The sequence below is a fragment of the Neurospora tetraspora genome (assembly GCF_033439725.1).
Source record: "Neurospora tetraspora strain CBS 560.94 chromosome Unknown B0H65scaffold_3, whole genome shotgun sequence".
Lineage (NCBI taxonomy): Eukaryota > Fungi > Ascomycota > Sordariomycetes > Sordariales > Sordariaceae > Neurospora > Neurospora tetraspora.
The window spans coordinates 1655182-1669564 of NW_026944385.1; the positions used below are offsets into that span (position 1 = coordinate 1655182).

The 14383-nt window shown below is 49.1% G+C and overlaps 3 protein-coding genes across 3 annotated transcripts; 1 reads left to right on the forward strand and 2 right to left on the reverse strand.

Annotated features, from left to right (window-relative positions):
• Nucleotides 1-1861: 1861 nt before the first annotated feature.
• B0H65DRAFT_441340 (L-Aspartase-like protein) lies at nucleotides 1862-8395 on the reverse strand (the record flags this gene model as incomplete). The annotated part of the gene is made up of 9 exons (XM_062825521.1): nucleotides 1862-1961; nucleotide 2123; nucleotides 2855-2965; nucleotides 4010-6021; nucleotides 6095-6354; nucleotides 6586-6725; nucleotides 6920-7177; nucleotides 7232-7702; nucleotides 8134-8395. 9 exons carry the CDS (start codon nucleotides 8393-8395, stop codon nucleotides 1862-1864), a joined length of 3615 nt encoding a protein of 1204 aa, XP_062682825.1.
• Nucleotides 8396-10420: 2025 nt separating this feature from the next.
• On the reverse strand, nucleotides 10421-11801 carry B0H65DRAFT_587661 (luciferase-like domain-containing protein; the record flags this gene model as incomplete). The annotated part of the gene is made up of 3 exons (XM_062830985.1): nucleotides 10421-11279; nucleotides 11338-11696; nucleotides 11752-11801. 3 exons carry the CDS (start codon nucleotides 11799-11801, stop codon nucleotides 10522-10524), a joined length of 1167 nt encoding a protein of 388 aa, XP_062682826.1. The 3' UTR covers nucleotides 10421-10521.
• A 1123-nt stretch (nucleotides 11802-12924) lies between these two features.
• Nucleotides 12925-14367, forward strand: B0H65DRAFT_422248 (acyl-CoA dehydrogenase/oxidase; the record flags this gene model as incomplete). The annotated part of the gene is made up of 2 exons (XM_062824390.1): nucleotides 12925-13238; nucleotides 13308-14367. The coding sequence occupies 2 exons, from the start codon at nucleotides 12925-12927 to the stop codon at nucleotides 14365-14367; spliced, it is 1374 nt and encodes a 457-aa protein (XP_062682827.1).
• Between the last annotated feature and the right edge of the window lie 16 nt (nucleotides 14368-14383).

The following is a 14383-nucleotide window of genomic DNA, read 5'->3' on the forward strand; positions in this document are numbered from 1 at the left end:
CTTATTTTTTTATAAGATTATATTTGGCTGCCCTATGAGGATACTTTTCAATTAGGAAGCCCGTACTTAAAACCCTAGTATTCCCCGGACAGAGTAATTAATTTAGGAATAAGCGTAGGATTACGTTTAATATATTTAAGGGTATGTTGAATACGTTAGAGAAATAATATTAAAGGTATAGGAATAATAGGCGGCGTAAGCTAATAAGAAGAGGAGGGAACCCGATTTCGAATTAAAAAATAGGGTTATTATTATTAAAAGGCTTTAATTTACGGCGATTAAACCTAGTAATAAGTTTAATTTTCCTAATATTCGTATTTATTATAAAATTATTGAGAAAGTGGGGTATTTTTACTATTTAGAGTTATTAAAGAATTAGAAGGGTATTAACGTCTTTTATACAGATTATTTACGAAAATACGATAATAATCCGTTCCCGGGATAGGTATTCGAATATTCTAGCCTAATTAATACAGACGAAAACAGAGACCCCGAGTAAGAAGTCGATAAAATTATAGTATTTAAGGTAGTTAACGGAAAGTTCTTTTATTAGGCGGATTAGAGAGGTTAGGACCCCGACTTAGAGTAGTATCCCGCTTCCGACTTTAAGTATATATTGAAGGCGCTTTAAGACTTTTACGAGGCTAACCCGAATGCCCTAGGCTTGCCCCGGCAATTAATATATTAATTTAATAAAGATACAGAATAGTACGACGATAACGAATATTTTAAAAAGGAAGGATTAAGGCATTTACAGCGTATTATAAAGAAGAAATAAACGTATAGTATAATTATTTAGTAAGATTCGCGGACGAATTTTTTATATAGGGGGGGGTAATATAACGGCGTTAATAGATTGGGTTTAGGTACTATATACGAAGTAATTGCCGGAATAAAATATATAGAGGATTTTGGGTATAGTACAGTTTAGGGGATATAAGCTATTTAATTGGCTATACTAAGACGGGTTGTAGGGTAGATCTTGGTACGTATAGGGTTTATCCTATAAGTAAGAGGGATACGAGTAAAAGGATTAGCTGATAGCGACCCGCCTATGGGTTCCGCTATCGCTTGTGCAATTAGGATATTTATTTAGGTCTATATGCTTATACCTAATTCTCTTCCTCTTTTCTTTTCCCTATTTGAAATCTTCTATTATAAATAGAATCTTAGCTTTGCCTCCGACTCACCCATACTGTGCCCTTGCAAAAGCTGTATATATAGACTAGATTTTTCATTAAAAGAATACCTCGTTATATTAATTTCTTAAAGAATTATCCGTTTTATTCGTTGAAAAGGTATGAAAATCTTAGTTAGAAAAGGAAGGTAGGATTAAGATAACGGATGGTAAATAAGGTTATATTAAATAGTCAAGTAACGAAATTTTAAGCGCCGAGTTTCAAAAACGTACGATTTCGCTGCTCTTTTGAATTAGATGACGAAAAAGGTCTTCAAACCTTAGAAGGTTGGATTTGGAAGCCTTGGAAGCCTTGGAAGCCTTGGAAGCCTTAGAAGCCTTGGAAGCCTTAGAAGCCTTAGAAGCTTTAAATTGTTTAAAAGTTTATAACCCTTATTATTATTATTATTATTATTATTATTATTATTATTATTATTATTATTATTATTATTATTATTATTATTATTATTATTATTATTATTATTATTATTATTATTATTATTATTATTATTATTATTATTATTATTATTATTATTATTATTATTATTATTATTATTATTATTATTATTATTATTATTATTATTATTATTATTATTATTATTATTATTATTATTATTATTATTATTATTATTATTATTATTATTATTATTATTATTATTATTATTATTATTATTATTATTATTCTTATTCTTCTTCTTCTTCTTCTTCTTCTTCTTCTCTTCTTCTTCTTCTTCTTCTTCTTCTTCTTCTTCTTCTTCTTCTTCTTCTTCTCATTATTATTATTCTTATCATTATTATTATTATTATTCTAATTCGTATTCCTATTCTTATTCTTATTCTTATTCTTATTCTTATTCTTATTCTTATTCTTATTCTTATTCATTTATTATATTAATTAAATCTTTTAGTATTCTACCCTTTTTTACTTCTTACACTTTTATTTACCCTATATATAATATAATATTATTTATTTATTAGATTTATATATAAATAACTTATTTAATTATATATTTTTTAATATCTAGTATTCCTAGTACTACTCTAGTATTTCTAGGATTACTCTAGTATTCTTAGTACTACTCTAGTACTACTCTAGTAGTACTCTAGTACTACTCTAGTACTAATTAGTATTTTAGTATTATTTAAAACTTATTATTTATTATAACTTCTGATTATAATATTTAATAATAAAAATCGTATATTTCGTATCTACTACTAGAATTCTAATAATATTTTTCTATAATTATTTATTATCCTTTTTATACCCTTCTAAATTTATCAATTTATAAATAATTAAGGAAAATTCCTTTACTAATAATAATACCATTTATATACTTTTTTATTTTTATATACATTATACACAGTTTAAAAAACTATAAAATATCAATTTTCAGAAATTAGTATTTTTAGTATACTAAAGTCTAGTCTAATACTAAGGTAGTACTAATACTAATACTAAAGTCTAGTACTCTAGTACTACTAATTAGTACTGTACTAATTCCCAACTCTGTCTGGCTGGCTGGATTCCTCCGGACGAGATACCGTCTCAATCGTACCATATCGCCTGTTTGGTCCGCCGTCAGCGCCGTAAGCCCCTTGAGTTTTGGACGCGACTGTCCAGATAACAAAATCGCGCGGTGATCCGCTTGTACCGCTTTCGACGTTAGACTGTTCTACCTAGTCTTCTCAGACAGTCAGTGAAGCTGGACAGACGCCAAGTTATCAAAAAGGGGCCGGCTGGTGGGGGTCCGGGGTACCCTAACGGCAGGCGGCCGCTGAGCGATGGCCCTAAGCGACAGGGGTTACAGTAGCGGGAGTAACAGATTTGCTGTAATCATGGGGATCTTGAAGTTCTTCAGGAAGTTCAGGCCGTATTGGCCCGTTCAATGAGTGCTTGATTGTGCGAATGGCCACATTTACACCACCACAGAATCACATCCACGTTCGCGGATTCACTACATGCTCTCTTCCAAACCTCCCGGAACCCTACCAACAGGTGAGCCGGTCTCGTGGGTCGTATAAACTCCGACTAGCCGGCCGACGATCGGCCGGCCACTCTGCCGCATTGCCGTTTTAGCGAATCCTTCTGTACCACATGACGGCAGCCTTCCAGGTCCATCACTCGTACGAGCACACTGCAATGCTACCACGGACGGACTTCTGGAAATTTCAACGAAGGATGTGATTCGAGTGACTGCCGCGCCGGTGAGCAAAGTTATCTGCTTGGGTCTCTCACCGGTGGGCAAGGTTTAATTGCGGATCCGATTTGGCGTGTTGGTACAGTACGTCGGTTAGAGTGACTACGACACTACCTGTAGGCTATTGACTGACATTACACATGTTGGTGATCACTTATACACCCCAGAGGACACCGGTTCACAGTACACTAGGCATACTTGACTGTTGGAAGTGGGAAGCGGTGCACTGGTTGACAGGTACAATACCTCTAGGCCGCATGTACCTTGGAACTTTAAATGGCTCTGGAAGAGTAAAAGCCTTGAGCCGGGAAGTGTACCAAGTGCCACTTTAAAGTCTGACAGATCACAAATTCGGTTGGCAAAAATCGGATGAGAAGGACGCGTATTATACAGCTATGGAAGCAAGTCCCGAGCTATAGTCCATCCATGCATCTCTTCTTGACGAACTTCCCCATGTTAGAGTCCTCTTGAAGAAACGAACCGCCAGTCAACTACGTAGACGAACCATCACCCCACATCTTGTTAGCCCTTCCAAACTCTATGATCCGTGAATGCAACTCCCCACTGCGAATCGCCTCATAAATATCCGACGCCATGCTTCCAAGAATCCTGTTCCTTGACCAAAAGTCATTACCCTCCTCTATGTCCTTAGTACTTAGTTCTGCCTTGCTGCGGATGACCTCCCTCACTCTGTTCAACCCCTCCTTGAGAAGCGGGGGATGGTCAACCACGCCCCGGTTCAGCGGAATCTTCAACTCCTTCCTGACAAACTCGTAGACGACTGTAGAGCCACCGCTGAGCCACCGCCCAGTGTCCTGCCGACCCTCGAGCAAGGTCTTTCGGTGGTCACCATAACAGTCTGACACCACTCGAGCGGTCTTCAAGTGGTAGGCTTGCAAATCACTGATGCTCAGCGTTGCACGGTCGTACTCCCTCCCGCAGTGAAGAAGTCCAAGGGCGTCCAGTGCTGACTGCTTAGTCGCCACAGAAGCTCGCTCTTCCACGTCCAGGTGAGCCAGCTTGTCCCATTGGTCCAGGATGTTCGCTGCAATCATGCCTGCCAACCTTTGGCTCTTCGTTATGTCATTCTCAGACAAGCAGCCGTTCTCTTCCTCTTTTGCCTTAGGCTCCGGCTTCTTCACCGCAGCAACATCAGAAAGAATCAGACTTCCGATACGCTCCGGTAAGTCCTCCCGGAATTCCAACTGCAGAACCCTCAGGTCCAGCGCCTGGCAAAGCACATAGATGTAGGTGGCCGCCATCAAACTAACAACTTCCACTGCCTCCAGCGCATACCGAGCCGCAACTAACGCCATCGAGTTGACACTTTGGTTGTTCATCTCAGCCACCTGGACATGCGAACTGACCGGCTTGGCCAGGTACGCCAGCTCGGCCATGTACGCAGCCATGTTGACGTCGAAGCCCTTGCACGTGTAGCTCTGGCTTGGCTCATCCGCCGACAGGTTCGGCGGCAGTCCCTTGTTGGTCATGTTGTTGAGCAGCTCCGAGCTTTGCGCATAGAGCAAGCGGCCCAGGTTCTGCAGGGCTAGCATGGTCTTCTCCATGGCCGATGTGAGTGCCATGGCTTGGAAGTTACCGCCGTGGTGGATGAATCCGGAAGAGGGGTCGATCAGGGGGTTGTCCGTGGTTGAGTTGAGTTCTGTTTGCACCTGCTTCGTGGCGAGTTCCAGGTCCTCGAGCTGAGGTCCGATCCATTGAGGCGCGGTCCGTAGAGCGTAGCGGTCCTGAGCAAGACCCCGGACCTTAGCCGGTTCGCCGTTAGAGCCGTTATGGGACTCGCAGGGCGCAGCAATCTTGGTCCCGGCGAGAAAGGCTAGAATGTTGGACGCTGCTTCTGCTTGACCGGGGTGCGGCCGGACGGAGGAGATGAAGGGATGGTAATTTGCAGCTGTGCCGGCCAGGGCTTCGGTACCCATGGCAGTTAGGAGCTGGACAAGAACGGCCAGCTGGTTGGCTTCCTGGATGGCAATGGAGGCGGTTGCGCAGGAGGGTGCGGTGCCGTTGGTAATGCCGAGTCCCTCTTTGACTTGGAAACGCACCGGTTCCAGACCAGCAAGGTGCAGAGCTTTATCGGCCGGTAGAATGTCCGTCTTATTGCCCGGTTTCCTGACTTTGAGGTAAATGTCCGGATTTCCTTCGAGCGCGCCGGCAATGTACGAGAGGGTAGACAAGTCACCCGAGGCCGAGATACTTCCCCGAAGCGGGATGATAGGGGTCATGTCCTTGTCCAGAAGCTTCATGATGTTTTCCATGACCAGGGGCCGAACACCGGAGTGGCCTCTCATCAGGGAGTTACAACGTATGAGCATGGTGGCCCGAACCACGGGGCTTGGGAGAGCATGGCTGCGAAGAAGCTCGTTGGTGTAAGGTTTTCCTGTTCGGGGGTTGATGCCATCGCGACCCTTGTCGGCGTGTGTAAGAATTCCAACGTTGAGGTGCTGGACTAATGCGCCTTGTAAACGCATCAAGGGTTCGGCTCCAACATCGGTTCGAGTGTCGGCGCTGCCACCGAAGCCTGTGTTTACGCCATAGATGACGTCGCCTGCTTGTATGCGCTCCTCGAGTAACGCGATGCTGCGATCGACTTGTCGGGTGTCAGCTGAGAGATGGGCTTTTGCGCCATGCCTGTTGTTCACGGACTGTCAGTGACTGGCTGGAAGGTCGCAAGATGGAAAGGACGTCTGTGGAAGGACCATACAGCGAGACCGCAATGACATCGGCAATGGTCAGGCAGGAACCTGATACCTCAATGGGCTGTTTTGATTCCTCCAGGTTTTTGACACGTGCCCAGGAAGCGTAAGTAGCTTGCGCATGAGAACTGGGCGCGTCAGACATGCTGAAGACCTTGTTCCGTCGGTCGCGGGTTTGTTTTGTCCTGCCCTGGGTGTTCAGTCGCGTGTCAGGTGCAGTTTGGAAAGCACACGTTCTTGTGTACCATACCCCTCCGGTGATGACTTCCTGTTTGCAGAAAGTGAAAGAGAGATCGAGAGTGTAAATCAAGGGGAAGGAGAGACTTGGCCCGCTGGGTGTTTGTTGCCTGTTCGTCATCGGCGCCGTCGAGGCCGTTCTTGCCAGGCAATCACTGGTGACCGTCACTAAAATAATAGGCAACCGGCATGCAGATACCCGCCCGTGGTAGCCACAACTCCGTGTTCAGTTGGAAGCAAACAACACGAAACAATGCCTTACAGTCTGACCGTACTGTCTTGTAAGCTGTGTTATCATAACTCTCACCAATCGTGTGGAACATGAAGACATGGATGGCAAGTGCCTTGTTAGCAGTGCCAGAGATCTCAGACGATTCGTATGTTGACTAAAGAATGAATTTGCTATCATGGCGCAAAATTATCTTCATGTATGCTACACTCTCTACCTTGATCCTCCCTGTTCTTCCACCTATCTCCCGCCGCATTTCACAAGATATCCTCCCCCTCCCATCTTTCCTAAGAAGCCCATTCTCTCTATGTTACCGATGCACCCGGATGTGGTTGTACTACAGTGTCTGACTCAAGCTCTTACATACAGGCGCCGCCATCAACACCGATAACCTTACCATTGATCCACTCGCCATCCTGGGAAGCCAGGAAGCAGGCAACACGAGCAATGTCGATGGGGAGACCCACGCGGTGAAGAGGCGACCAGCCAGCGGCATACTCGTCGACACCCTCGTTGTCGAGCTTCTCGCCGTTGGGGATGTACTCCCTGCACACGGCGTGGTACATGTCCGTCTTGATACCGCCAGGAGCGACGGCGTTGACGGTGATCTTCTTGTCCCCAAAGTCTAGTGTCGGTGGTTAGCATTCATCCCTGAGATACACCCAAGATAACAACCTACCAATAGCCATGCAGCGGACAAAGGTCTCAATGGCGCCCTTGCTAGCAGAGTAAACAGTGTGCTTGGGCACGGCCTTGGCCTGGCCGGTGATGGATCCCATGAGAATCAGGCGGCCACCAACCTCAAGGTTCTTGTAGGCCTCGCGAGCAACAAAGAACTGGCCACGGGTGTTGATGTTGAAGACGCGGTCGTACTCCTCCGGGGTGACATCCTTGATGTGACCGAACGAGACAACACCCGAGTTGGAGCACACAATGTCGAGCCTGCCAAACCTGTTCTTGGCCTCGCGGAAGAGCCTCTCAATCTGGTCGACGTCGCTCACGTTGGCCTTGATGGCGACCGCGTCGGAGCCGCTCTTCTTGATGGCCTGCACAACCTCGTTGGCCGAGATGTCGCTGTTGGCGTAGTTGACCACCACCTTGGCACCACGACGTCCAAGCTCGAGAGCCATCTCCCTTCCGATACCGCGGCCTGGAATCCACAAAAGATGATATTGTCAGTCTCTTTGGCCCTACATGGTGATGGTGCATGAAGGGCATGTTGTGTTATGCGAACTGCGCAGGCCTGACTGGACCAATGACACGTTACGCAGCTACGCCTTGCATCTGCATCCTTCAGTGGGAGTGTTGTCGGTGTCTGAGGGGGGAGTTGCCATTGGGTTTCGGATTGCTTTTGGGTAGGGATTGAGAGGCAGTGACTGAATGGATTGAGGGAAAAGGGCGGCGTCGGAGCTGAACATGGGGAAATCGGACTTGGGGTTGGGGTAAAGCTACCATCCCGTCCGGTGCGGGAGCTCCCTTCCACCCCTTGTCGCTCATCCTTTGCCCCTTGCAGCAGTGCTTGGCACGACATCACATCCCAAACAGAAAATAACAACAACAATGACAGAAAGGAAGACGTACCGGCACCGGTTACAAGCGCTACCTTGCCACCAAGTTGGGCAGACTGGATACCGAGGGGACCGGGAATCTGGTCATACTTGCTAGTACCGGACGGGGCTGTGACACCGGGCATCTTGGCGGCTGGAGTGGCTTTGATACTGGAAGTAGTCGTGCTTGAGCTGTTAGAGGAGACTGGTACTGTCTGCTGTTTCTTCTCTGTGGCGTTGGCTTTGTTAGACGAGAAGTGGGACAGGAGACGGGCGAGAAAAGAAGGGAGGGCCATTGAAGCAGCAAACTGGGTGGGACAGGTTGCCTACTGACAGTCGGTTGATGTCGTCTCTTGTTGAAAGGGTGATTTTGGTTGTTGGCGTGGCTGGAAGAAGATTTCTTGAGTTTGTTTCCTGGGGAACAGGACATTCTTATATGCCATGTCCGTTGCTTGTCCCTAGTTAATAATGTGAGACCAAGTCCCTGCCGACTTTGATTCTGTCCGTCCCAGGGCCAAGTGGTGATCAAGTTCGATAGGACCGTGACCTTGGCGGTTGTCGGACTGCGTTGGAGGAATGCCGGATTAAGTGTGCAGTCACTACGCGCGAAGGAGCGCAACACCGCATTGAGGCGTCAGCCGAGACCGACGATATTGTAGCTTTGCCATTGGCACACGGACTCATCCTGAGATCGTCAAGTCTCGTCCACCCTTGGTGAGCCAGGGAAGAGGTGCCGAATTTAGGGAGACATTCACAAGCAATACCCATTCTGACTGCAGCATGCGGATATCTGACAGCTGACACAAGCACGGCAAGCTTAAAACGATCTTCAGGTGACGAGACAGGAAGCTGCAAAAAGACGATATCCTGAATGCGATTGACATGAAGCAAGCACTGCCCCTTCTGCGATCTGTGAAGGAATTCCTGGGTTCCCTCGGTAGATGCCCAGCTTTGGTTCCATTCCACGGCACCTGATCCCTTTTGAGAGTTGCTGTCGTGGTTCATGCCCTTGTTGTATTAGTGTTAGTGCGAAGCTGGTGGTCAAAGCTATATTACTAACATGCAGCTGCCCTGGAACAGCGTCTATGGCGTCCTTCATTCCAAGGGCTCTTGTTCTGATTCCCACGCTTCCGTTTCCAGCGCAATGGCTCTACAGTCTTTTCTTCCTCGGTCCGAGCTGTTGCGACGTTCAGAGATCGTGAACTCAACACCGCCGTCGACGTGCTTCATGTCAAGTTCGGATGCACTTCCACTGTACCGGTAACTGGTTTTTCTGGCAGGAGACCCTGTGGCAGTCAGTTGCTCGGCATCGCCACACCCTGCAAGTGAGGGCGTTGACAGGCATTTTACAGGCTCAGAAGTGACTTCAGGCACGCCTGCCATGGACAGGGCATTGCAGGTGCACTACACAGCTGCAGCATCGGTAGGGGGTACCTACAGCGCCTTCAACAGGGCAGCACCGCACGTCCCTGCACGCTGCGCTCCGTCCTTCTTCATGGTTGATGCCCAAGACCACACTCTCTTGGAGAAGATGACCCTCGGTTCGAGGATTGCAATGGCATTGGGTCGGTCTTTCGCCAGAACCACTTTCGCAAGTTAGGAAATGGCGACCTGCCAATCCGGATACACCTCATGCCAGCTCATGCCAGCTCCCCCCAACTCCGCACCGCCTGGGCGCTTGCGGAAGCCGAAGGCCACACCGGACATCCGAGCCGGAGTTGAGCAACTGTCCGTCACGGCGTCACCCACCCCAACTTCCAAGGGTAAGCAAGAGGTCCGATCTTTGAAAGGAGCAAAAGGAAAGAAGAAAGGGCGACTGCATAGCGAAAAGAAAAAAAAAACGAAAAAAAAGAAGCAAAAAAGAAGCAAAAAAGAAAAACATACAACACCAGGGATTCGCTGGTCGTCACCGACCCAACTACTAGTCTGGCCCTCACTGGCTTATCTATAGGAGAGCGGACGGGATCCCGAGTTTTCCAGTGGGTATGGTCGTATGTGCTCATTGTACCCTGCGGTTCTCTCCTTATACCCACTTCAACCTGCATGTCTTCTCGCATGCTGCTGGCGCTTTTCAACTCGCATCTCATCTTGCACTTCCACTTGGCACATGGATGGATTGCAGTCTTCATCCCTTTCCTGTCTCCCCTGGTCATGCAAAGAGGATCATCGTTGCGCACGACGTGGTCCCTTTGACGGACCAGCCATATCCTCCCACGCAGGACCACTGCTCTTTCAACTCTCACGCAAATTCTGCCCATACAGCGAGACTGAACAGAAAGAAAATGCCTTGAATTTTTACTTTATCCAGGTACCCAAACGTACTCCCCATGAGACCATTTATCCTATACACTTTTCATGAATCCTAATCCCAACAACACCGAACCCCGTTCTGTTATCCAGTTTTTCGATCCCTTAAACCCTTTTACTTCCTGTAAACATCACCAGTCCTCTCAATCTCAAACGCCTCGTCCTTTCCTCTGCCCTGCTTCTCAAGCTCTCTTACAAGGGGAATAACATTCTTGCCAAACTCCTCGACCTCCTCCTCATAGTTGAGGAAACCAGTCAACACCAGGTTGACGCCCAAGCTCTTGAGCAAGACAATACGCTCGGCCACCTGCTCCTTGGTGCCGATCAGCTTAGTCTTGAACCCGTCGTTGTACTGCACCAGGTCCTTGAACGTGCTAGTCGCCCACATGCCCTGCTTGTTACTCGCGCTAGCACCGGCGTTCTGGACCTCCTTCTTGAAGGCTTCAACAGCCTCGACATCGGCCTTGCCCTGGATTTCTTGAAGAGTGCGGATGGCCTCCTCCTCGGTGTCGCGGATAATCACAAAGGCGTTGACGGCGAACTTGACCACGTTCTCGCGGCCGAACTTCTTGGCGCGCTTCTTCACGTCGGCGATCTGCGTCCGGAAACCCTCAAGGTCCATACCGTTCATGAAGTACCAGTCGGACACCTCGGCGCCGTTGTTCTTGGCGTCGTCCGAGTTGCCGCCCTGGAAGATCTCCGGGTGCGGGTTGGCGATGGGCTTGGGGCTGAGCTTGTAGTTGCGGAACCGGTAGAAGTCGCCGGCGAAGGTGAAGCCTTCGTCCTCGGGAGCGGTCCAGATGCCACGCAGGCACTTCATGAACTCGTAGGAGCGGCGGTAGCGCTCGGCGTGGTCGAGCCACCATTCACCGACTGGTATACCGTGTTAGCCACCTTTCTCATTTTCTTTGAAATTTTGATGCTGGCTTACTGGCATGGAACTCGCTCTTATTCCATCCCGAGACAATGTTAACAGCAATACGTCCATCCGTGTAGTTGTCAATGCTAGCCACCTGCTTGGCAACGACAGCAGGGTTCCAGGGACCGGGAAGGATGGCGGCAATGACCTTGAGCTTCTCGGTGTGGTGAAGGAGAGCCTGTGAGAACGAGACAGACTCATGCTGGGACGCGGCACTGTACGAGGCAGTGAAGCGGATCTGAGTGAGAGCGTACTCGAAGCCGACGGACTCGGCGGTACGGGCATAGCGGACGTTGGACTTGAGGTCCCAGCCGGTGTTCTGGGGGATCTTGGAAACGACGAGACCGCCGGAGACGTTGGGGACCCAGTAGCTGGTTTCAGGTTAGCACTGGTCTGGATAGGGAAGAGGAAGAAGTCATGGCTTACGCAAAGAAGAGCCTGTCGGGGCCGCTGTTGAGTGTGCTGGCGTCGACCATTGTGTCTGTTTGGGTGTGCTTGGCAGGGGTATATTGTTTGTTTTGGGAAGGTAAAAGCGAAGTGTTGATGACCTTTGAGTGGTGCAGCTCAGGGGCTAGAAAACAAATGGTAAAAAGGGGAAAGGGGGTCTTGGCTGAAGGGTTGAGGCTCGATATTCACCATTTCAGCTCGAATGGCGTGCGCATAACTGGCGTCTTGTATTGTACCATATCATTTCCGAATCTGTTTTGATGATCATCTTTTCTCCTTGTGTGCGAAGTCGCTCCTCTATTCAAGAGCCGCCGTCGGTTCTCACAATGGCGCGACCAGATGACGCCATTTGAGTCGCAACCCATCTCATCGCGGAGTGATGGGCTTGGCGTGGGGAAGGTGAAGCTGACGATCGTTTGGTGTTGTTGTTGCGGCTTCGGGGCGCTCGAAAGGCGCTATTCAGGCGGTTGGCTACCCTGTAAGCTGCATTTTTTGTGATGATGAGATACACTATAAGAAAGATCTCAAGATGTCGGAATGTAAACAGTTAACCGGTTCTTGTTTGGAGCGGTCCCTAACGGGTTACCGTGAGAATCATCTTGTTCCCGACTTGGTGTGGAAGGGAGCATTGGCGAGATGGTATCATCCGTCGAACCGGTTGTACAATACTGACCTGCATCTGGTGAGTAAACACTCACCAATTAAGAAGCTCTCAGAAGGCGATGTCGCCGAAAGGGTGGTAGTACGGTAAGGCTTAGTAGCAATGACTTACGAGAAGCCTAGATGCTTGGGGTCCGAAAGCGGTGATGATTTAGTAGTGGAAACCCGAGGGCCAAGACGACATCTCAAGGTTCAGCTTCTCCCAAGATCATGAGATGTCGAGCTTCCTTCTTGCTTGCGAAATGTTGATGTCTGAGTGCGCAATCCAGGAACAGGAAGATGACTGGAGGATGGAGGGAAGACGTGATGGCGCAAGACAGGCCTCTGTAGCCCCCAAAAACCGTATAATGGAAGGCAAACCGCCATCTCAGCCATCGTCGTCGTGGACTTGTGACACTCCCATCCTTCTCATTGTCGTACAACTACCTTTGTCTGTGCTAGTTCTCGCCCTGTCCTGTAACCTTTCCATACCTCAACCATACCGTCAACACCATGAGCTTCTCCGCTACCACCCAGGGCACCGTCCATCCAAGCAGCGACCCGTCCATCTACCAAGAGTACGAGTCCAAATGGTCAACTCTCCCCTCAGACTCAGCCGGTTGGATCCAACGCGCAAGAGACGTAGCCGCCGTACTTGCCCCCGACGCCGCTGCGCGTGAGAAAGCCAACAAGACTCCCCGCGCCGAAGTGGCTCTCCTCAAACACTCCGGCCTGCTCAAGATCCTTGGTCCGAAGGAGTACGGCGGTGGTGAGCAGCCATGGAGCGTGGCTTACCAAGCGATCCGGGAAGTCGCCAAGGGTGATGGGTGAGTAGAGTAGTGTCTTGATATGCAAACACGAATCCTCCATGCTGACTGACATACCTCCTCAAAAAGCTCGATCGGCATGCTCCTAGGCTACCACCTCCTCTGGGCCTTTTCCTCTTCCATCCTCGGCACCCCCTCCCAAATCGCCAAATGGACCGCACTCATCACCTCCCAAAACCTCTTCGTCGGCGGCGCCGTCAACCCGCGCGACAGCGACCTAGTCATCACCTCTGACCCCAATGACTCGACCAAAATCATCTTCAACGGCTCCAAACACTTCACCACCGGCGCGGCCGTCTCGGACCTGATCATGCTTGAAGGCTCCCTCTCTTCCTCCTCCTCTTTCCCTGAGTCTGGCGGGGGCGCCCACATCTTCGCCTACGTCCCCACCACCACTCACCCCGGCATCACCTTCTCCTTCAACTGGGACGCCATCGGTCTGCGGCTGACCGAATCGGGCTCAGCGCAAATCTCCAACGTTTCCGTCCCCTGGGAGGACGCGTTAGGCTGGGATGCTTCTTCCACAAAACAAGAACCCCTGCCAGACATCCTAGGAGTCCCCTTCGCCACATTGTTGCTTCCCACCATCCAGCTAGTCTTCACCAACTTCTACCTCGGCATCGCCCGCGCAGCACTCGACCAAGGAGCCTCTTACACGCGCAAGAGCACGCGTCCATGGCCTTACTTATCAGGCGGCGAGCGCGAGACCGTTTCCCCTGCGGAGAAGGCCACAGACGAGTTTTATATCTTGTCCACGTACGGCACGCACCATGCGCATTTATTGGCTGCTACGGCGCTGGTGGATAGGGCTAATGAGGCGGTCGGAGAGCTGTTCGCAGCGTATAATCATGAACGGGGGAATCGTGGGGAGTTGACGGCGCAGCAAAGGGGTGAGATAAGCGAGTTAATTGCGGCTGCCAAGATCGTGGTGACGGATGTCGGGCTTAAGGTGACTAGTGATGTGTTTGAGGTGACGGGGTCAAGGGTGACGGCGAGTAAAGTTGGGTTGGACAGGTTTTGGCGGGACTTGAGGACGCATACGCTGCATGATCCGGTGGCGTATAAGCGGAGGGAGGTTGGAAGGTGGGTGTTGTTGGGAGAGATTCCGACACCTACTTGGTATACGTGAGCTCCTGTCCGATGAA